The sequence below is a fragment of the Convolutriloba macropyga genome, chromosome 2 (assembly GCF_964194025.1).
Source record: "Convolutriloba macropyga chromosome 2, txConMacr16.3, whole genome shotgun sequence".
NCBI lineage: Eukaryota > Metazoa > Xenacoelomorpha > Acoela > Convolutidae > Convolutriloba > Convolutriloba macropyga.
In genome coordinates, this window is record NC_134469.1 from 71,528,256 (window position 1) to 71,552,501 (window position 24,246).

Below are 24,246 nucleotides of genomic sequence, written 5' to 3' on the forward strand. Positions count from 1 at the left end.
CCCGAATCTAGCGACCCGCTGCAGTAAGGAAACGTAATTTTTGACGGCGAGGCCAAACCCACTAATACTTTTGACATTTCCCATCAAAAACTGAAACGAAAGAACTTGCCTCGCCTAGGAAACCGAAACATTTGGTTAATTCACAACTTTTAAAAGGGTTCTCCAAATACTCCCACCCCCACCACTCCACCCCACCAACCCCTTCCTTCCCAGCAACTTTTTGATAGCAACGATTTCGATAGCGATAACGATTTCGACGCATTGGACCAGAAAGTGGTTGAAATAGCTGAAAAACAGAAAAAATTAGAAAAATTGACGAAAACTTCTCGTTTAATAATTTGCAAAACTGTGCTCTATCGTACCCTTTGGATCTCTCGATAAGTTAGCACATGAATCTTAGCCCCCCTCGGGCCGCTAAGATTCATGTGCTGACATATACACCTACCAATTCGAACAACTGCATTTTTAAATCGATTTCGTGAGCCACAATCAATTGTAACTCAAAATTAAACACGTGCTCTTGAAATTTTCGTCTCTAAATAAAACTCAAATAACGAAAAATAGGATCTGTTTTGATTTTGGCCCCCAGTGCGTTTTCTAAAACCCAATGACAGATTATGTTTTGACGCATATCGAAGAGCGTGATATGAGTTAAAACAGAAAACGCGCCAGGGGACTATAATGTGCGCTAATGTAATTGAGAGGTTTGGAAGGGTTGGAAGAATAGATCTGTAAATTGATACCGTCTCGAGCAGTTATATATTTGTTATTAGAACTCGATCAGTTTGTTTAGTCTATCCATACATTTCTGCTTGATTTTTACTCTTTCCACTAGTCTATTCGAACAAATAGTGCTAGCCATTACCTGGCTCTATTGCGATTGTTTTCTGAACGGCAACCGATCAAGGTGGAGCAGACACAAGTTATAAGAACTGATACAATGTTTATACAAGCAGCATCCCCCAATTCAATTAGGGCTGTCAATCAACAACAGAAGCCGATTGTAATGAGGTAATCTTGCACTGTGAAACATGTCATGACCCTTCCCTTTTGTGACCATAATATAATGTGCAGAGTGGCTAAGTGGGGTATAGAGATTTATGGAGCTGGTGGACTATCCCATATCTGACTTGGATCCGTCCTTATCCTCCATCAACTTCCGCTTTTCCTCCTTCTTTTCCTTCCGCTTCCTCAGAGCCTCGTTGGTCGTGTCCACAAACTCCTGCAAAAATGCCACTTCAATTTCACTTAGCCGAGAAGGAATGCAGCTTTTTAAAAATAATTGAGGCGACAGTACATTTCAGTGCATACACACTAAATAATGTAACGGTATAATTTACCTGAAGTGTGCAGGTAAGGCCATGTGCGGGTAAATTTACCTGCACAATTCACCCCAAATTTGCTTACTTGCACACTGTTCGGGTAATTTACCTGCAATTTTGAGTTGTTTTTAATGGATAAATTTGTAGCAAAAAGATTTTAGAAAAACTTCATTTCGACAAAATAATTGTAAATCATGTTTTCAGACTGGAAAAACGTTCTCATGAAGCTTTTATATGATTTTTCCTAGCTAAAAAAATGAATCGTAAAAAATTGTTCGTTATTAAACTCCTTCTTCTTCGGCAGTTTAGAAAGTTCTAATTGTGCTCTGGGACTCTTGTATTGAACAGAAACTTTTTTTACTAATCATGTTATAATCGTAGGCAAAGGGTACCGTATAGGTAAGGTGCAGGAACGCCAAATTACGTGCACAGTTCAGATGAAGTTACCTGAACTTTTAGGTAAATTACCTGTTCATTTTTTTAGAGAGTGACTAGTCATGAATTAGCTGAGTGCGTGGCAGTATTAAAAAAGCACCGCCTGCAGGAGATTATTTATTTGAAAAGTGATTCAACGCTCACATCTCGCATCCTAGTGAATTTCCGTAATTTTTACATCATATCGTATAGATAGATTCTTTAACGGATTTCGAACCTTTTCTCGGAAATAACTGAGCGCTTCAGATTTACAACACTTCTGACAGTGTCTCTTTCACTGCATTCAGAAAGTTTCTTTCAGGGATAAATTTATTCCTTCTAATAATATATGCAACTGTAAGTGAATGGAACTTTACGTCACATTACGTGCAAAACAGCTGTTTTCGCAAAGCAGCCTTTTGCCACTATATTTTGCGCTCAAAGCGTTTTAAAAAGTCAAAACCATCATTTGTCTAGTTTTGCGATTATTTTGCTATGTACTGCACTTCTAAAAAGCCCTAACACACAAAAAATGCTAATCTGCAAACTGTCATTTTAATCCACAATTAGTAATTGGAGGGATTTTAATGCAAACATTTAAAAATTCCTTTTTCAATTGTTTCTGTCAATTTGGCAGGCTGTTGAACCAAAAATGGCGGAAAAACAGTAACACGTGATAGCATTTTTACCCTATAAAATCTGCTCATTGCCAAGTATAACAAGTTAACTTCAAGACGAGCTAAAAATTTTAGCTTACAAAAATTACAATATTTTTTTCATTGCCGGTAAAGATGCGAAAACTGCTGGGAATTGAAAACGAGCAAGTTTTGCACTGTTCAAGATGCATTTGATAATCTGTCGTTAATCAAATAATTGTCTATTATTTAACGACTGCATTTTAAAGTATTGAGTTATTAATGGAGTGGTTTGAGATCGACGGTTATTTGAAACCATATATAACGAGGATCAAAAAGAGCAGTCCGATGAATTTAACTTACGTGTGTCTTTTTTGTATGCGTTAGCATAGTTGTTTTACTAACAAAAATGTTCCTTGATACTGAGAATTAAGTCAGCTGTCCTACAATACAACCTATTATTGGACAGTTCAAGTAATAGCAAGCATTATAGGATAGGTTATCTGACAAGTAGCTGTACTGTTGGGTTCTAGGCGTTTTATTCAGCGCTGGTGACTAGTTTTGCTTGTATTACTATTGTATTAACTAGCAAAAAATCAACCACATTTAAAAATTAATGATTTGTAATTTCACTTGTTGAAATTAAATTTGATTCAGTTTTGTGATATGGAAAATTAATGTTACTGTGATGGATTTTTGAGAAAATAACCAATTTTTTAGGATGCAACAGGTGCGGCATTTTTCAGTCGTCCTGACGGGACAGTTATTTGTAAGATTCTTTCCGATGAAGTGTAATCTTACGAGACTATTGGACAATCTTGCTCGAGTTATGACTGTGGTATACAATGTTAAGTTTTAAAAAAAACCGCAAAAAACGGTCAAAATTCCGCTTCTGATCAAGCGCTAGCGCGCCAAAGAAGTACTACTTTGAAAAAAAAGCATTTTTTGGTCCAATAATTACGTGACATCCTACCCATTACTTATCCTAACAGAAGCGGCCGAACGCGTAGAAGAGATAATTTAATTACCAAACAATTTGATCAAGTTGATTTTGTCACCTGTTTTCTTGTGATTCCATTAGATTTCTGTGAAACAGTGACAAACTTGTACTATTTGATCTGAGAATACTGAACAATTTTATCCGAGAATATTGAGAGTATTGAGGTAGTCTATCTGAGATTATTGAGAGTATCGAACTATTTTTCGGAGGATAATGTGATATTTTTGACTGTTATGTGTCTGGAAAGGTTTTGCCTGTTGATCAGTTTTAAGATTTCAAGTACCTTGAGGTTCTCGCTCATGTAGTAGGGGCGTGCCTCTGAGCCGTCATTCCTGGCGGAGTCCTCGCAGAAACAGAGGAATACAGTGTCCACTATCATCTCGTACACACTCAGGAACACATGTGCCACTATGTAGGTAGCAATAGCACCAAGGGCTATCGGGACTGCATCTACCTCTATCTCCTCATTCGACTAAAATTACGTCATCAATATTAACCTTCAAAAACTTAACGTCACTTCAAAATCAGTATTGAGTAATGAGCGATAAAATCTGGCGATATTACAACCTTATATAGAGAAATTACCTGTTCAGAATCGTAGCCATTAGTCAGATGTTGATAAGTTGATATAAAGTAGTAGATGATAACTTCAATAGTAGAACTAAAGGTTTTAAAAAATTGCTATAGTTTTTTCGTTAACTCGCGGTAAAAATGAGAAAAGTGCTCAGCGTGAAAAAGCTATCGATGTATGCACTCTTCGACGCATTTGGTAATATATCCTGTAGAGTGAACACACTTGTGCGGAAACAACAGATGAGTTGTCAAACTGAGCCAACGTATTTCTGCATTTTGTGACGTAACTCTTTTGAACGGACAAGCATGAACAACAATTGAAAATATCCATAATAAACACTAATAAGTTCAACAAAGTTTGTATACAAGCAAAAGTTCGAAGGGGAGAGATAATTTGACCATATTGTTTAACCAATTAGATTTAAGATATAAACTTGACCAGAGAGGTTTGCATTTTGGCGTAAGATTTGCAACTAAAGAAACCTGAATCTTTGTGAACCTCTAATTTTGTTCTCTTTCTCTCCTGAATGTCACCTCTTCTCGCTATCTTAAATTCCTCAGATGGCTATGCAAACAGGGGGCTAGCGATCACTATTGGAGAGAAAGTAAAACAATCCAGGTTGGGATCCCGGTCGGGAGCGACCTCTGATCAAACCCAGGTCAAGCGCACACACTTTGCTTCCAACCATAATTACAGGATCTGTAAATGAGTTTGAGCGTACAAAAGTCAGGAAAATAGCAGAGGTAATTTTGGTCTGAGGTGGTGTGATCAGAGGTCTGGGGCCTCAACTTGAAAAGGCGCATGTAGGAAGACAAAATAGTGCTATTTACGGAAGAGTCTTGCTGTTTGGTTGTTTGGGTTTAGGTTCGGTGAAGGCAAAGATCGGGATTAAAGATGCTCGAGGCCACAAAAAAGAACAAAATAACACTATTATTGGAAAAAGTGGCGAAGTTGGCGGCAGCTTTGAGAGGCTGATTGCGTGGTTGTAAAGTATAAACGCCTGACAATCAGTACCGAATAACACAGAACTCACTCTCTTGTATATTTGTATCTCTATTGCTAAGGCTTCATATATTGACTATTTACAGCTAATGGTAGGCACTGAATGCTGTTCAATTGCGGTTTCCCCCTTCTTTTTTTTTAAGCAAAACGCACTTTAAAATAACATACATTAAATTAAACACATTCACACAAACAAAGGTATCGTTTTTGAATCTGCGAGCCAAATAGAAACCAACCAACTTCTTTCAGAACATTTTTTCTCAATTTGTTGTAACCAGATATATCATATAGAGTGTAATGAGCAGTACAAATCTTTTCGCCAAATCTCATCAAGAATGAAAAATTTTGCTGCGGAACATAACTTTTTTTGCTCAATTGTTCCTCGACCCAATATCTTGCTTTTCAAAATGATGCAATTAATATCTATTTATCGCAGTTCAACCATTAGCTATGTTGAGGTCGAGTTTTCCATTATGATTTGGTCATATTTATCTTTATATAGTTATCTTTATATAAGTTATATACAAAATCACTCACAAAAAACTGACGGGCTTGCTCATGACAAAAATGTGGCGAAAAATCGTTTCTTTTATAGAAACAAACGTCATCCCAGCGTAAGCGCCAAGATTTGTCTATCACGATCTACAATTGTGTGTAGCTGATTCCTATACTAATTTAAAAAGTCATGAACTCAATACTTAACCGAGCTCCACTGCGTTAAATTTTGTTTGTTGTTTTATAGCATACGTCTATTAGTCTTGTTTGTGTGTTTATAGAATAGGTCTATTTGTTTATAGGATAGGTCTGTTTGTTTATAGAATACCTCTGCTGGTTTATAGCATACGTCTGTTGGTTTATAGGATAACTCTGCTGGTTCATAGAATACCTTTGTTTGTTTAGTGGATACGTCTGTTGATTCCATTCGCACTTTTATAGGATACGCGAGTTGTCTTATTGGAGACTTCTGTTGATTTATAGGATACCTCTGTTGATTTATAGGATACATCTGTTGGTTTTGTTTGATATATAGGATACGACTTTATTTTATAGGATACGTCAGTTGGCTTAAAGCATATGTCTGTTGTTTGATTGGATAATCTGTTGGTTTATAGAACACAGCTGCTTTTTTCATTTTGGTTTATAGGATACGTCTATTAGTTTTGTTTGTTGTTTTATAGGACCCTTTTTTTGTTAATAGGATACGTCTATTGGCTTATACGATATTTCTGCTGTTGTAAAGGATACATCTTTTGGTTTTGCTTCCTATTTTATAGGATACGTCAGTTGGTTTTTAGCATACGTCTACTGGGTTATATCATAGAGAGTGTAACGAGTAGTACAAATCTTTGTATCAAATGTCATCAAGAAAAAAAATTTTGCTCCAAAAAAACTGTTTTTGCTCATTTATTTCCTCAACCCATTATCTTTCCTCTAGAAATGATGCAATGAAAATCTTTTTGTTGCAGTTCAACCAGTAGCTATGTTGCGGTCGAATTTTCACAATTTGTTCATATTTATTTCCTATAAACCTTTATACGAAAATATGAATGAAAACGTGACAGGCTTGCTAAAGGCCATAATGTGGCGAAAATTTGTTTTTTTTTATTGGGACGAACACCATCCCAGCATAAACGCCAAGATTTGTCTATCAGGATTGACAATTGTGTGTAGACGATTCTTATACTGTTTAAAATTCATGAATTCACTGCTTAACTGAGCTTTGCCATGTTAAATGTTGTTTGTTTTTTGTAGGATACGTCTATTTGTTTATAGGATACGTCTGTTGGTTTATAGGATAACTCTGCGGGTTTTTTGAATAAGTTTGTTGGTTTATAAGATACGTCTGTTGTTTAGTTTGTTCGTTCTTAGGATACGTAAGTTGGCTTATAGGACACGTCGGTTGGTTAATAGGATACGTCTGTTGATTTCGTTTGTTCTTTTATAGAATACATCAGTTGGCTTATAGGACTCGTAGGATGGTTTATAGGATACGTATGTTGATTTATAGGATAGGTCTGTCGCCTTTGTTTAATAATTTATAGAACACGTCTGTTGGCTTATAGAGTACGTCTGTTGGTTTATAGGATACACCTGTTGGTTTATAGGAACCAACTGTTTGTTTTGTTTGTTATTTTTCAGGAAACTTCTGTTGATTGTTGATTTATAGGATACAACTGTTGATTTTGTTTGTTGGTTTATAAAATAAGTCTGTTGGCATTTAGGATACGTCTTTATTTCATAGGATACGTCAGTTGGCTTAAAGCATATGTCTGTTGTTTGATAGGATAATCTGTTGGTTTATAGAATACAGCTGCTTGTTTGGTTTTGGTTTATAGGATACGTCTATTAGTTTTGTTTGTCATTTTATAGGACCCGTCTTTTTATATGATACGTCTAATGGCTTCTACGATACCTCTGCTGTTGTATAGGATACATTTTTTGGTTTTGTTCCCTATTTTATAGGATACGTCTGTTGTCTTTTAGGATACGTCTAATGGGTTACATCTTAGAGAGTGTAATGAGTAGTACCAATCTTTTCACCAAATGTCAAAAAAAAGCCTTCGCTCCAAAAAATAACTTCTATTGCTCAATTATTCCTCACCCCATTATCTTGCCTCTAAAAAGATGCAACGAAAATCTATTTGTTGCAGTTCAACCATTAGCTTTGTTGCGGTCCAGTTTTCCATAAAAATTTGATCATATTTATTTGTTATCAAGTTATATACAAAATCATGAATGAAAAACTGACAGGCTTGCTCAAGACCAAAATTTTGCAAATTTCGTTTCTTTTATAGAAACAAACAACATTCCAGTGTAAGCGCCAGGATTTATCTACCAGGATCTAAAGCTGTGTGTAGACGATTCTTATACCATTTAAATTATCATTACCTCATTGCTTAACCGAGCTTTTTGTTGTTAAATTTTGTTTGTTGTTTTATAAGATACGCCTGTTGGCTTTTAGAGGTTTTGTCTTTTTTATATGGATTACGTCAGTTTGCTTATAAGATAAGTCTGTGGGTTTATAGGATACATCTGTTGGTTTTGTTTGTTCGTTTAAAGGATACGTCTGCTGGCCTACAATATATATTTGTTGGTTTATAGGATACGTTTGTTGGTTTATAGGATACAACTGTTTGTTTTGTTTGATATATAGGATACGACTTTATTTTATAGGATACGTCAGTTGGCTTAAAGCATATGTCTGTTGTTTGATTGGATAATCTGTTGGTTTATAGAACACAGCTGCTTTTTTCATTTTGGTTTATAGGATACGTCTATTAGTTTTGTTTGTTGTTTTATAGGACCCTTTTTTTGTTAATAGGATACGTCTATTGGCTTATACGATATTTCTGCTGTTGTAAAGGATACATCTTTTGGTTTTGCTTCCTATTTTATAGGATACGTCAGTTGGTTTTTAGCATACGTCTACTGGGTTATATCATAGAGAGTGTAACGAGTAGTACAAATCTTTGTATCAAATGTCATCAAGAAAAAAAATTTTGCTCCAAAAAAACTGTTTTTGCTCATTTATTTCCTCAACCCATTATCTTTCCTCTAGAAATGATGCAATGAAAATCTTTTTGTTGCAGTTCAACCAGTAGCTATGTTGCGGTCGAATTTTCACAATTTGTTCATATTTATTTCCTATAAACCTTTATACGAAAATATGAATGAAAACGTGACAGGCTTGCTAAAGGCCATAATGTGGCGAAAATTTGTTTTTTTTTATTGGGACGAACACCATCCCAGCATAAACGCCAAGATTTGTCTATCAGGATTGACAATTGTGTGTAGACGATTCTTATACTGTTTAAAATTCATGAATTCACTGCTTAACTGAGCTTTGCCATGTTAAATGTTGTTTGTTTTTTGTAGGATACGTCTATTTGTTTATAGGATACGTCTGTTGGTTTATAGGATAACTCTGCGGGTTTTTTGAATAAGTTTGTTGGTTTATAAGATACGTCTGTTGTTTAGTTTGTTCGTTCTTAGGATACGTAAGTTGGCTTATAGGACACGTCGGTTGGTTAATAGGATACGTCTGTTGATTTCGTTTGTTCTTTTATAGAATACATCAGTTGGCTTATAGGACTCGTAGGATGGTTTATAGGATACGTATGTTGATTTATAGGATAGGTCTGTCGCCTTTGTTTAATAATTTATAGAACACGTCTGTTGGCTTATAGAGTACGTCTGTTGGTTTATAGGATACACCTGTTGGTTTATAGGAACCAACTGTTTGTTTTGTTTGTTATTTTTCAGGAAACTTCTGTTGATTGTTGATTTATAGGATACAACTGTTGATTTTGTTTGTTGGTTTATAAAATAAGTCTGTTGGCATTTAGGATACGTCTTTATTTCATAGGATACGTCAGTTGGCTTAAAGCATATGTCTGTTGTTTGATAGGATAATCTGTTGGTTTATAGAATACAGCTGCTTGTTTGGTTTTGGTTTATAGGATACGTCTATTAGTTTTGTTTGTCATTTTATAGGACCCGTCTTTTTATATGATACGTCTAATGGCTTCTACGATACCTCTGCTGTTGTATAGGATACATTTTTTGGTTTTGTTCCCTATTTTATAGGATACGTCTGTTGTCTTTTAGGATACGTCTAATGGGTTACATCTTAGAGAGTGTAATGAGTAGTACCAATCTTTTCACCAAATGTCAAAAAAAAGCCTTCGCTCCAAAAAATAACTTCTATTGCTCAATTATTCCTCACCCCATTATCTTGCCTCTAAAAAGATGCAATGAAAATCTATTTGTTGCAGTTCAACCATTAGCTTTGTTGCGGTCCAGTTTTCCATAAAAATTTGATCATATTTATTTGTTATCAAGTTATATACAAAATCATGAATGAAAAACTGACAGGCTTGCTCAAGACCAAAATTTTGCAAATTTCGTTTCTTTTATAGAAACAAACAACATTCCAGTGTAAGCGCCAGGATTTATCTACCAGGATCTAAAGCTGTGTGTAGACGATTCTTATACCATTTAAATTATCATTACCTCATTGCTTAACCGAGCTTTTTGTTGTTAAATTTTGTTTGTTGTTTTATAAGATACGCCTGTTGGCTTTTAGAGGTTTTGTCTTTTTTATATGGATTACGTCAGTTTGCTTATAAGATAAGTCTGTGGGTTTATAGGATACATCTGTTGGTTTTGTTTGTTCGTTTAAAGGATACGTCTGCTGGCCTACAATATATATTTGTTGGTTTATAGGATACGTTTGTTGGTTTATAGGATACAACTCTTTGTTTTGTTTCTTAGTTTATAGGACACTTCTGTTGGTTTATAGGATACAACTGTTGGTTTTGTTTGTTAATTTTTAGGATACGTCTGTTGGCTTATAAAATACGTCTGTTGGTTTATAGGATACTTTTGTTGGTTGATAGGATACAACTGTTTACTTTGTTTGTTAGTTTATAGGACACTTCTGTTGGTTTATAGGATACAACTGTTGGTTTTGTTTGTTGGTTTGTAAGGTACGTCTGTTGGTTTAAAGGTTACGTCTGTTGCTTTTGTTTGTTCGTGTATAGAATATGCCTGTTGGCAAATAGGATACGTCTATTTTTTAATAGGATACGTTTGTTGGCTTATAGGATATGTTTCTCGTTTGATAGGATAATCTGTTGGTTTCTAGCATAAAGCTGTTTGTTTCGTTTTGGTTTGGCTTTGTTACGTCTATTGGCTTTGTTTGTTGTTTTATAGGGCTCGTCTTTTCGTTTATAAGATACGGCTATTGGCTCATACGATACCTCTGCTGCTTTATAGAAATTATTTGTTGGTTTATAGGACACGTCTTTTGGGTTATATCATATAGAGTATAATGAGTAGTACAAATCTTTTCACCAAATCTCATCAAGAAAAAAATTTTTGCTACAAAAAAATTTTTTTCGCTCATTTATTCCTCGACCCATTATCTCGCGTTTGAAAATGATGCTAAGAAAATCTCTTTTTGCGGTCTAATGATTATCTAAGTTGCGGTCGAGTTTTCCATCAAAATTTGGTCAGATTTATTTTTTATAAAGTTATATACAAAATCATGAACGAAAAGCTGACAGGTTTGCTCGAGACCATAATGTGGAAAAATGTCGTTTGTTTTACAGAATTAATTGTCATCCCAGCGTAAGCGCCAAGATTTGTCTACCAAGATCTAAAATTGTGTGTAGACGATTCTTTTACTGTTTAAAAAAGTCATAAACTCATCGCCTAACCGAAATTTGCTTTGTTAAATTTTGTTTGTTGTTTCATAGGATATGTCTATTGATTTTGTTTGCTGGTTTATAGGATACGTCTATTTGTTTATAGAATACGTCTGTTGGTTTATAGGATACATCTGTTGGTTTCGTTTGTTATTTTACAGGATAGGTCAGTTGGCTTACAGGACACGTCTGTTGGTTAATAAGAAACGTCTGTTGATTATTAGGACACTTCTGTTGGTTTTGTTTAGTAGGTTATAGGTTTTAACCGTTGGCTTATAGGATATGTCTATTTTTATAGGATACGTCAGTTGGCTTATAGTATATATTTGTTTGTTTTTTTTTGTTAGTCTATAAGATAGAATACAACTATTTGTTTTGATTGTTAGTTTATAGGACACGTCTGTCGGTTTATAGGATACAACTATGGGTTTCGTTTTTTGGTTTATTAGATACGTCTGTTGGTTTATAGGATACGTCTGCTGATTTTGCTTGATCGTTTATAGATTACGTCTCTCGAATTATAGGATGAATCTGTTTTGTATAGGATCCGTAAGTTCGCTTATAGGATATGTCTTTTGTTTTTATAGGAAAAAACTACAAGAAAAAATTGATTTCATTGATAGAAACAATTATCATTCCGGCGTTAGCGCCCTGATTTGTCTACCAGGATCTACAATTTTATGTAGACAATTCTTATACTGTTTAAAAAGGTCATAAACTCATTGCTTAACCAACCTTTGCTGTGTTGTATTTTGTTTGTTTTTTATAGGATACGTCTATTGATTTTGTTTGCTGGTTTATAGGATACGTCTATTTGTTTATAGAATACGTCTGTTGGTTTATCGGATATCTTTGCTGGTTTATAGAATACATTTGTTGGTTTATAAGATACGTCTGTTGGTTTCGTTTGTTCTTTTATAGGATAGGTCAGTTGGCTTACAGGACACGTCTGTTGGTTAATAAGAAACGTCTGTTGGTTATTAGGACACGTCTGTTGGTTTTGTTTAGTAGATTATAGGTTACACCCGTTGGCTTATAGGATATGTCTATTTTTATAGGATACGTCAGTTGGCTTGTAGGATATATTTGTTTGTTTTGTTTGTTAGTCTATAAGATAGAATACAACTTTTGTTTTGATTGTTAGTTTATAAGACACGTCTGTCGGTTCATAGGATACAACTATGGGTTTTGTTTTTTGGTTTATTAGATACGTCTGTTGGTTTATCGGAAAAGTCTGCTGGTTTTGCTTGATCCCTTATAGATTACGTGTCTCGAATTATAGGATGAATCTGTTTTGTTTAGGATCCGTAATTTCGCTTATAGGATATGTCTTTTGTTTTTATAGGAAAAAATTACGAGAAAAAATTGATTTCTTTGATAGAAACAAATATCATTCCGGCGTTAGCGCCAAGATTTGTCTACCCGGATTTACAATTTTATGTAGACAATTCTTCTACTGTTTAACAAGGTCATTAACTCATTGCTTAACCAACCTTTGCTGTGTTGTATTTTGTTTGTTTTTTATAGGATAAGTCTTTGGCTTTTAGGATTTTTCTATCATTTATAGGATACGTCAGTTGGCTTATAGGATACGTCTGTGTGTTTAAAGGACACAACTGTCGGTTTTGTTTGTTGGTTTATAAGATAAGTCTGTTGGTTTATAGGATACTTCTGTTGCATTTGTTTGTTAGTTTATTGAATACGTCTGTTGGCTTATAGGATACGTCTATTTTTCAAAAGATACGTCAGTTGGCTTACAGGATATGTCTGTTGTTTGATAGGATAATCTGTTGGTTTATAGCATACAGCTGTTTGTTTCGTTTTCGTTTAAAGGATACATCTATTGATTTTGTTTTTTGTTTTTTAGGACCAATCTTCTGTTTATAGGATACGTCTATTGGCTTAAACGATACCTCTGATAGTTTACAGGTTACGTCTCTTGGTTGCGTTTGTTAGTTTATAAGATACGTCCGTTGTCTTATAGGACACGTCTACTGGGTTATATCATATAGACTGTAATGAGTAGTGCAGCTCTTCTCACCAAATCTCATCAAGAAAAAAAATTTAACAGCAAAAAAAAATTTTGACATTATCTTGGCTTGAAAAATGATGCAACTAAAATCTATGTTTTGCAGTTCAACTGTTAGCTATGTTGCGGTCGAGTTTTCCATCAAAAAGTGGTCTGATTTATTTTTTATAAGGTTGTATACAAAATCATGAAAAGCTGACAGCTTGGAAAATTCGTCTGTTTTAGAGAAACAATCGTCATCCCAGCGTAAGCGCCAAGATTTGTCTGCCAGGATCTACAATTGTGTGTAGACGATTCTTGTACTGTTTTAAAAGGTCATTAATTCATCGCTTAATCGAGATTAGCTGCGTTAATTTTTGTTTGCTGGTTTATAGGATACGTCTATTTGTTTATAGGGTACGTCTGCTGGTTTATCGGATATCTCTGCTGGTTTATAGAATACTTTTGTTGGTTTATAAGATACGTCTATTGGTTTCGTTTGTTCTTTCATAATATACGTCAGTTGGCTTATAGGACACGTTGGTTGATTAATAGGGTACGTCTGTTGATTTATAGGATACCTCTGTTTGTTTTGTTTGGTAGAAAATTCTTGTAGACAATTCTTCTAGTGTTTAAAAAAGTCATCAACTCATTGCTTAACCAAGCTTTGCTGTGTTAAATTTTGTTGTTTTATAGGATTCGTCTATTGGTTTTGTTTGTTGGTTTAAAGTATACGTCTATTTGTTTATAGGGTACATCTGCTGGTTTATAGGTTATCTCTGCTGGTTTATAGAATACGTCTGTTGGTTTATAAGATACGTCTGTTGTTTACTTTGTTCATTCTTAGGATACGTCAGTTGGCTTATAGGACACGTCGATTGGTTAAAAGGATGTGTCTGGATACGCCTGTTTGCTGATAGGATATGTATATTTTTATAGGATATGCCAGTTCGCGTTAGGATAAGTCTGTTGGTTTATAGGATGCAATTGTCTGTTTTTTGTTATTTTATAAAGAGAAGTCTGTTGGTTTATAGGATACAACTATTGGTTTTGTTTGTTGCTTTATAAGGTACGTCTGTTTGTTTATAGGATAACTCTGCTGGTTTTGCTTTATCGTTCATAGGATACGTCTCTTGGCTTATAGGATTCGTCTATTTTTTATAGGAAACGTCAGTTGGCTTATAGGATATGCCTGCTGTTTTATAGGATACAACTGTTTGTTTTAATTGTTAGTTTATCGAATATGTCTTTTGGTTTTCTTTGTTTTCGTATTATACGACTTTTTGTTTATAGGCTCGTCTATTGGTTTATACAATACCTCTGCTGGTTTATAGGATACGTCTATTGGTTCATTGGACACACACGTCTGCATGTTTACTTTGTTAGTTTATAGGATACGTGTGTTGGGTTATAGGACAAGTCTGCTGGTTAATAGGATAAAACTTTTGGTTAATAGGATACGTCTCTTTGTTTTTGCTATATGTCGGTTGGTTTTATTTGTTAATTTATAGAAAACGTCTGTTGGCTTATAAGATACATCTCTTGTTTTATAAGATACGTCTTTTGATTTATAGGATTCTACTGTCGGCTTTGATTATTAGTTAATAGAATACGTCTGTTGGCTTACATGATACGTCTCCTGCTTTATAGGATACGTGTTTTGGTTTATAGCATATAACTGTTGGCTCTGTTTGTTAATATATTTAATACGTCTGTTGGCTTATATGAGACCCTGTTGAATCACAAGATACGTGTTTTGATTTACAGTAAACAACTGTTGGTGTTTTTCGTTGGTTTATAGAAAACGACAGTTAGGTTACAGGATACGTCAGCTGGCTTATAGGAAACGTTGTCTTGCTTATAATACAAGTCTGTTGGTTTATAGGATACTTGTTGGTTTTGATTGTTAGATTATAGGATACGTCTGTTGGTTTAAAGGATACAATTATTGGTTTTGCTTGTTGCTTTATAAGGTGCCTCTGTTGGTTTATAGGACAACTCTGCTGATTTTGCTTAATCGTTGATAGGATACGTCTCTTGGCTTATAGGATATACGTATGTAAGTTTTCTTTGTTAGTTTATAGGATACGTGTGTTGGTTTATAGGATACGTTTGCTGGTTAATAGGATACATCTTTTGGCTCATAGAATACGTCTCTTTGTTTTTGCTATACGTCGGTTGGTTTTGTTTGTTAGTTTATAGAAAACGTCTGTTGGCTTATAAGATACGTCTCTTGTTTCATAGGATACGTGATTTGATTTATAGGATTCGACTGTCGGCTTTGTTAGTTAGTTTATGAAATACGTCTGTTGACTTATATAAAACATCTGTTTGTTTATAGGATACGTGTTTTTTTCCATAGGATACAAGCGTTGGTTGTGTTTTTTAATTTATAGAACACGTCTGTTGGCTTACATGATATGTCTCCTGTTTTATAGGATTCGTGTTTTGATTTATAGGATATAATTGTTGGCTCTGTTTGTTAATTTATTTAATACGTCTGTTGGCCTATATGATACTTCTGTTCGTTCATAGGATAGGTGTTTTGGTTTATAGAATACAAATAATGGTTTTGTGGGTTTGTTTATAGAAAACGACTGTTAGATTACAGGATTTGTCAGTTGGCTAACAGAAAACGTTAGCTGGCTTATAATATTGTCTGTTGGTTTATAGGATACAACTATTGGTTTTGTTTGTTGCTTTATAAGGTACGTCTGTTGGTTTATAGGATAACTCTGCTGGTTTTGCTTTATCGTTAATAGAATACGTCTCTTGCCTTATAGGAAGCGTCTTTTTTTATAGGAAAAGTCAGTTGGCTTCTAGGATATGTCTGGTGTTTTATAGGATACTTCGGTTGGTTTATAGGATACAACTGTTTGTTTTGTTTGTTAACATATAGAATATGTCTATTGGTTTTGTTTGTTTTTATGGGATACGTCTTTTTGTTTATAGGATCGTGTATTTGCTTATACGATACCACTGCTGGTTTGTAGGATACGTCTATTGGTTCATTGGACACGTCTGTAAGTTTTCTTTGTTAGTTTATAGGATACGTGTGTTGGGTTATAGGACACGTCTGCTGGTTAATAGGATACATCTTTTGGCTTATGGGATACGTCTCTTTGTTTTTGCTATACATCTGTTGGTTTTGTTTGTTAGTTTATAGAAAACGTCTGTTGGCATATAAGATACGTCTCTGGCTATACTGGATATATGTTTTGATTTATAGGATTCAACTGTCGGCTTTGTTTGTTACTTTATAGAATACGTCTGTTGACTTATATAATACGTCTGTTTGTTTAGGGGATACGTGTTTTGTTTCATAGGATACAAGTGTTTGTTTTATTTGTTAATTTATAGAATACGTCTGTTGGCTTACATGATACGTCTCCTGTTTTATAGGATACGTGTTTTAATTTATAGGATATAACTGTTAGCTCTGTTTGCTAAATTATTTAATACGTCAGTTGGCTTATATAATACGTCTGTTGGTTCATAGGATACGTGTTTTCGTTTATAGGATACAACAATTGGTTTAAAGGAAACGTCAGTTAGTTTATGAAATACAACTGTTGGTTTATAGGATACTTCTGTCGATTTTGTTTGTTAGTTTATAGGATACGTCTGTTGGTTTAAAGGATCAACTATTGGGTTTGTTTGTTTGTTAGTTTATAAGGTGCCTCTGCTGGTTTATAGGATAACTCTGCTTGTTTTGCTTTATCGTTGATAGGATACGTCTCTTGGCTTATAGGATATACGTCTGTAAGTTTTCTTTGTTAGTTTATAGGATACTTGTGTTGGGTTATAGGATACGTCTGCTGGTTAATAGGATACATCTTTTGGCTCATAGGATACGTCTCCTTGTTTTTGCTATACGTCGGTTGGTTTTGTTTGATAGTTTATAGAAAACGTCTGTTGGCTTAAAAGATACGTCTCTTGTTTTATAGGATACGTGTTTAATTTATAGGATTCAACTGTCGGCTTTGTTTGTTAGATTATGGAATACATCTGTTGACTTATATAAAACGTCTGTTTGTTTATAGGATACGTGTTTTCTTTCATAGGACACAAGCGTTGGTTGTGTTTGTTAATTTGAAGAATACGTCTGTTGGCTTACATGATATGTCTCCTGTTTTATAGGATACGTGTTTTGATTTATAGCATATAACTGTTGGCTCTGTTTGTTAATTTAATTAAACCGTCTGTTGGCCTATATGATACTTCTGTTGGTTCATAGGATAAGTGTTTTGGTTTATAGTACACAAGTAATGGTTTTGTGGGTTTGTTTATAGAAAACGACTGTTAGATTACAGGATATGTCAGTTGGCTAACAGTTGGTTAACATATAGAATATGACTATTGGTTTTGTTTGTTTTTATGGGATACGACTTTTTGTTTATAGGATCGTGTATTGGCTTATACGATACCACTGCTGGTTTATAGGATACGTCTATAGGTTCATTGGATACGTCTGTAAGTTTTCTTTGTTAGTTTATAAGATACGTGTGTTGGGTTATAGGACACGTCTGCTGGTTAATAGGATACATCTTTTGGCTTATAGGATACGTCTCTTTGTTTTTGCTATACGTCTGTTGGTTTTGTTTGTTAGTTTATAGAAAACGTCGGTTGGCTTATTAGATACGTCTCTGGCTCTACTGGATATATGTTTTGAATTATAGGATTCAACTGTCGGCTTTGTTTGTTAGTTTATAGAATATGTCTGTTGACTTACATAATACGTCTGTTTGTTTATTGGATAAGTGTTGTGTTTCATATTATACAAGTGTTTGTTTTATTTGTTAACTTATAGAATACGTCTGTTGGCTTACATGATACGTCTCCTGTTTTATAGGATACGTGTTTTGATTTATAGGATATAACTGTTAGCTCTGTTTGCTAAATTATTTAATACGTCAGTTGGCTTATATAATACGTCTGTTGGTTTATAGGATACGTGTTTTCGTTTATAGGATACAACAATTGGTTTACAGGAAACGTCAGTTAGTTTATGGGATACAACTGTTGGTTTATAGGATACTTCTGTCGGTTTTGTTTGTTAGTTTATAGGATACGTCTGTTGGTTTAAAGGATACAACTATTGGGTTTGTTTGTTTGTTAGTTTATAAGGTGCCTCTGCTGGTTTATAGGATAACTCTGCTTGTTTTGCTTTATCGTTGATAGGATACGTCTCTTGGCTTATAGGATATACGTCTGTATGTTTTCTTTGTTAGTTTATAGGATACGTGTGTTGGGTTATAGGATACGTCTGCTGATTAATAGGATAAATCTTTTGGCTCATAGGATACGTTTCCTTGTTTTTGCTATACGTCGGTTGGTTTTGTTTGATAGTTTATAGAAAACGTCTGTTGGCTTATAAGATACGTCTCTTGTTTTATAGGATACGTGTTTTGATTTATAGGATTCAACTGTCGGCTTTGTTTGTCAGATTATGGAATACATCTGTTGACTTAATAAAAACGTCTGTTTGTTTATAGGATACGTGTTTTCTTTCATAGGACACAAGCGTTGGTTGTGTTTGTTAATTTGTAGAATACGTCTGTTGGCTTACATGATATGTCTCCTGTTTTATAGGATACGTGTTTTGATTTATAGCATATAACTGTTGGCTCTGTTTGTTAATTTAATTAAACCGTCTGTTGGCCTATATGATACTTCTGTTGGTTCATAGGATAAGTGTTTTGGTTTATAGTACACAAGTAATGGTTTTGTGGGTTTGTTTATAGAAAACGACTGTTAGATTACAGGATATGTCAGTTGGCTAACAGTTGGTTAACATATAGAATATGACTATTGGTTTTGTTTGTTTTTATGGGATACGACTTTTTGTTTATAGGATCGTGTATTGGCTTATACGATACCACTGCTGGTTTATAGGATACGTCTATTGGTTCATTGGATACGTCTGTAAGTTTCCTTTGTTAGTTTATAAGATACGTGTGTTGGGTTATAGGACACGTCTGCTGGTTAATAGGATACATCTTTTGGCTCATAGAATACGTCTCTTTGATTTTGCTATACGTCTGTTGGTTTTGTTTGTTAGTTTATAGAAAACGTCGGTTGGCTTTTTAGATACGTCTCTGGCTCTACTGGATATATGTTTTGAATTATAGGATTCAACTGTCGGCTTTGTTTGTTAGTTTATAGAATATGTCTGTTGACTTACATAATACGTCTGTTTGTTTATTGGATACGTGTTTTGTTTCATAGGATACAAGTGTTTGTTTTATTTGTTAACTTATAGAATACGTTTGTTGGCTTACATGATACGTCTCCTGTTTTATAGGATACGTGTTTTGATTTATAGAATATAACTGTTAGCTCTGTTTGCTAAATTATTTTATACGTCTGTTGGCTTAAATAATACGTCTGTTGTTTCATAGGATACGTGTTTTAGTTTATAGGAGACATCAGGTGGTTTCGTTTGTGGTTCATAGGATAGGACAATTGGTTTACATGAACTTCAGCTGGTTTATAGGATACATCTGTTGTTTCATAGGATACTTCAGTTGCTTTTTTGTTAGTTTATAGGATACGTCTGTTGGCTTATATGATACGTCTGTTGGTTTATAGGATACGTGTTTTAGTTTATAGGATACCACAATTGGTTTACAGGAAACGTCAGTTAGTTTATGGGATACAACTATTGGTTTATAGGTTACTTCTGTTGGTTTTGTTTGTTAGTTTATAGGGTACGTTTGTTGACTTATAGGATATGTCTGTTGGTTTGTAGGATACAAGGGTCTGTTCCGTCTGGCCAATGGTCTATACGACCATCTGGCCTAGGGTCTGTTCAGTTTAGCCAATGGTCTGAACAAACTCTGTTCAGACTGACAAATGGTAACCAAAATCTGTTCGGTCTAGTCACTGCCTGTTTTTGGGTATGGTCCGTCTGGGGCCCCCACTGGCCGCGACCCAAATCGGTCTGTTATATACCTGTCTTGAGTCGAGGATCTCATCCTGGGTTGTCTTGCAGATCACTTTAATATAGCTCACTATAACTACCAAAAATTGTGTCACGACAGCTCTATAATACCAATCTGAAATACCAATCTTCTGTTGAAAAAAAAACATCAGAAACATCCATCAATGACAACATCAACAGATAGAAATAAGTGAAATCGCGCAATTCCTTGAACTCACATACCGAGAGATTTCATTAAAACTGACCTCTGTGATTTTGATGCCGATGAAGACGACTGCGAACACGACCATGATTTTGGCGAGGAAGAGACAGAAGTCACCGACCGTGTTGATGGCCACGACTCTCACCGCATTCGACAGCAATAATTCGAAACCCCGCTTTGCAGCCTTGCAGAAGTGGTAGCCGTAAATTGCTGAAACAACACAAATGCTGCAAAACTTTTTGAAAAAGTCAAGGCAATCAAACTTGGTCATTCTTCTTACCCTTCAGTTTTGTTAATTTATTAAAAGACGACGTTACTGATTAATTATTAGATATGAACCCCAATGCAGCAAAAAAGTTTAATATAAAAAATATGAGGCTTTTGAAAAGGGGATTTAGAATAACCAAATAAATTGCAAATGAGTCCCAGCATAACGCATGCAATAAAAATAACAACGCATGTGACCCCACTCTTTGCTATATACCTACATTAACTGATACCCCAGACGAAATTCAACGGTTATCTTGTAAGATTTCGCAAGATTCTTGCAAATAACTAACTGTAGACTGCCATATATATTAATTGAGCATAATGGTCAGAAATGTCAACAATTTTGCGAGACGGTCTTTTTGTTGCCTGTTCTGTGATAATCAAAACGAGTATATTGTTTCAAATGCTCAGCTCATTTTTGTTCCGAGCGTTAACACAACATTACGCATAATGTTGTTGGCAGTTTTAAAAAAGATCACTAAGTCAATGTCTCGGAAAAACTCAACAATTATTTTACTCAACACTAAAAGCGTCAGAGTAAAGATTTTTTCCAAAAACTAGTCATTTGAATCTGATGACCTAACTTTGAAAAATCTGGTAATCTTTGAAAACTGCCGGGCAGTTTGAAATATAAATCTCAACATCGAACCCAAAATAGGTTAATTCAAGTTGCATTCTTTAAAATACAAACTGCTAATTTCAAAATCTGGCAAAATAGAAGATAAATCTGGAATCCTGGAAGCCAGCACTTCAAAAATTTAGAGTTTTAAAGTTTGAACGTGAATAAAATAACTAAGTGTTCGGCGAACTAAATTTGATTAGAATGTCTTCATGTCACAAAACAGCATCAGAACATCGAAAAACGATCCTTGGATCGTTGCCTTCCAGGCATTCTTAGTTGTTGTGCGTCTTAAAATTCAGCAAAAGTTCTACATAAAATTGAACACCAATTTATACGGATTTGAGTCTCAGAGACTTTCACCGCTGAAGCAGCACTTTTCAGGACTAAAAACTTAATTCAGTTCAGAAACGTTGCAACCCCAGAATATTTTAAGGTCCTTTGTGTGCAGTTGTTCCTCATTATGATTAACTTGAGGTAACCGAGTTCAAACTGGCTAAATTTATCCTGTATAGTTTGAAAATTGATCATGCGCCGAAATTAGGTCTGAGCAGCATTCTATCTTACTTTTTTTGCTTACAACTGTTAATTAAAATAGTATAAGGGCTCTTTATTCTTAACCTAAGTTGTAAATTATTACCACAAAGCCCAATTAGATAAGTTGTTGCGCCTTACGACTCAAAGAAAACGTTTTAAGTACCCACTAGGAGGTTCGAATCACAGGTCAAGTAATTCTTGTTGGCGGGAGTTAGGATGAACATATTATTTTTCGTGCAGTAAACTTTACTCAAAAAATGAAACTAACCAAGATAATTTATGACTAATCAACGTAAATAAACAAGAAAATGGTTGCACATCAAGAGACAAAAGTTGGACGGGAATGGTACTAACGTAATTTCTACAAACTTTGCTTGAGAATAAAAATTGAATAGATTATCAGGGCTTCAACCTTTTTTGAAACCTTCCAAATTCTTTTTTGTTTTTTTAATACAACTTTCTATTTTGAACTATACTCCAAAACTGTTTGCAAAAAATAATATACCCGTTGAAGGATGTAGCACAACAAGCTTTTGAAGATCAACTTAACCAGCGCATTGTCAAATTTGTTCAACCTGCTTAAAAACATGAGATGAACACTTTTTTGTTAACGACGCCTTATTACTCAGGAACCATATTTCTTCAACAAGGAGGCCCTGTAATTTCCATTCGTACTCGTACATGATGTTCCGACTCCACTCATCTTCATTTTGTTCTGGATTGTCATACATAACACGACAAGGCAATTAACAAAATCAAATAACAACAACAAAACACTAACTACAATCAATGCAAGGTTTTTTCTTTGAAAAATTCCCATAAACAAAGTTAAAAATATAGAACGATGAATTTTGGATAAATATCGAGTTAAATCAGCAAAAAAATTAATCAAAGCTTTAATGAAAGAAGCCTCGCATAGGAAATGGACAATAAGTCATCTTTGGATATCGAGAAGACTGCGTCAGCATTTGCTATGTCTGGACTACAGGCAAATTTAAAAGGTGTTCGCAAAAGACGCATATTTAATACCATTTTGAATCAATTTTGCTGAACAATTACAAAAAATGTTAAATAGTGTGTCTATGGTTTTACCTCTATAGATAGTGGTTGAACAGTTAGGTTCTATTTATTTTGCAAATAATTTTACTTATTGTCAGCCAAAAATTCATCATCGAACCAAAAAGGGTAAATTCACATTGCATTCTTTATAACACAAACGTTGCTCATTTCAAAATCTGGCAAAATAGAAAGATAAATCCGGAGTTCTGGAAACAGCACTTCAAAAATCTTTACTTTCAAAATTTGCACGTGAATAAAATAACTAAGTGTTCGGCGAACTAAATTTGATTAGAATGTCTTCATGTCACAAAATGGCATCAGAACATCGAAAAACCACCCGTTGATCGCCGCCTTCCAGGCATTCTTAGTTGTTGTGCGTCTTAATAGTCGGCAAAAGTTCTACGTTCTGATTGGTTTGGACCGCAACTTGGCTAGATTTGATTCTCAGAGAGTTTCACCGCTGAAGCAGCACATTTTAGGATTAAAAACTTCATTCAGTTCTGAAACGTTGCATCCCCAGAATATTTAAGTTCGAGTTAAGCTGAACGTACTATTTTCCGTGCAGTAAATTTACTCAAAAATCGAGACCAACCAAGGTAAATTATGACAGAGCACGGGCCGTCCAGAAAAAATGTTTCTAGACTAAATCAGTGCTAATTTCCTTTGCCACCAAACTCTGGGTAGTACCCCGGGTTTTTCCAGTTTATCGTATTTTTTCATGAAAAGTGAATGAGTGAAACATAGCAAATGTTTAAACATTAAACAAGAAAATGGTTGTACAAAAGTCCATTTAGGGACGGAAGTCGGACGGGAATAGTACTAACGTAATTTCCTCAAACTTTGCTTGAGAATAAAAATTGAATAGGTTATCATGGCTTCAACATTCTATTTTGAACTTTTCTCCTAAACTTTTGCAAAAAATAATAACTTCAGCAACATAAGTTAAATTCTCTTGTTGAAAACGGAATTTAGGGTTCTTCGTTTTTGCTAAGTTATAGCAGATATCCTCTTTCCACAACGGGACGCTAAGATCACAATGACAAAGGCTCTAAAAGCAGTTGGGGCTTGATTGTATGTGCTTTGTTGGCTCAAAAGCTACCATTACAAAAAGCTACCATTGCAAAAAATAATTTGTTCTCCGTGTGCTTCCATTGCAATGGTTCTCTTAATTTCCACCAATTTATTCAGGTAGTAAGCGTTAATGGAACTGTTTTTGAGGGAAAAATTCAACATCAAAAATGTGATTTATCTATATGGATATCAGGAAGGGTTTATTAATTGACCGACCTGTCATGATATATGCGTTTCTGTTGATGAACTTGAGCACGTTCTCCAGACACCACAAGCAGCAGAACATGCATTTGAAGATCAACTTCACTAGATCATTGTCAGACTTGTTCAACCTGCATAATAACATGAATTGGACGTTCTTGTGTTAACGACCTTTGTCCA

At 34.7% G+C, this 24,246-nt stretch overlaps 1 protein-coding gene across 1 annotated transcript in view; it reads right to left on the reverse strand.

Annotated features, from left to right (window-relative positions):
• Positions 1-715: 715 nt before the first annotated feature.
• LOC142334986 (choline transporter-like protein 1) overlaps positions 716-24,246 on the reverse strand; it is a 23,579-nt gene continuing 48 nt past the window's right edge. The window contains exons 2-5 of the mRNA XM_075383314.1: positions 24,082-24,197; positions 20,353-20,519; positions 3,655-3,843; positions 716-1,222 (exon numbers count right to left, since the gene is read on the reverse strand). Of these exons, the coding sequence (XP_075239429.1) occupies positions 1,115-1,222; positions 3,655-3,843; positions 20,353-20,519; positions 24,082-24,197 (580 nt within the window). The 3' untranslated portion in view covers positions 716-1,114. The remainder of the gene's footprint in view (positions 1,223-3,654; positions 3,844-20,352; positions 20,520-24,081; positions 24,198-24,246) is intronic.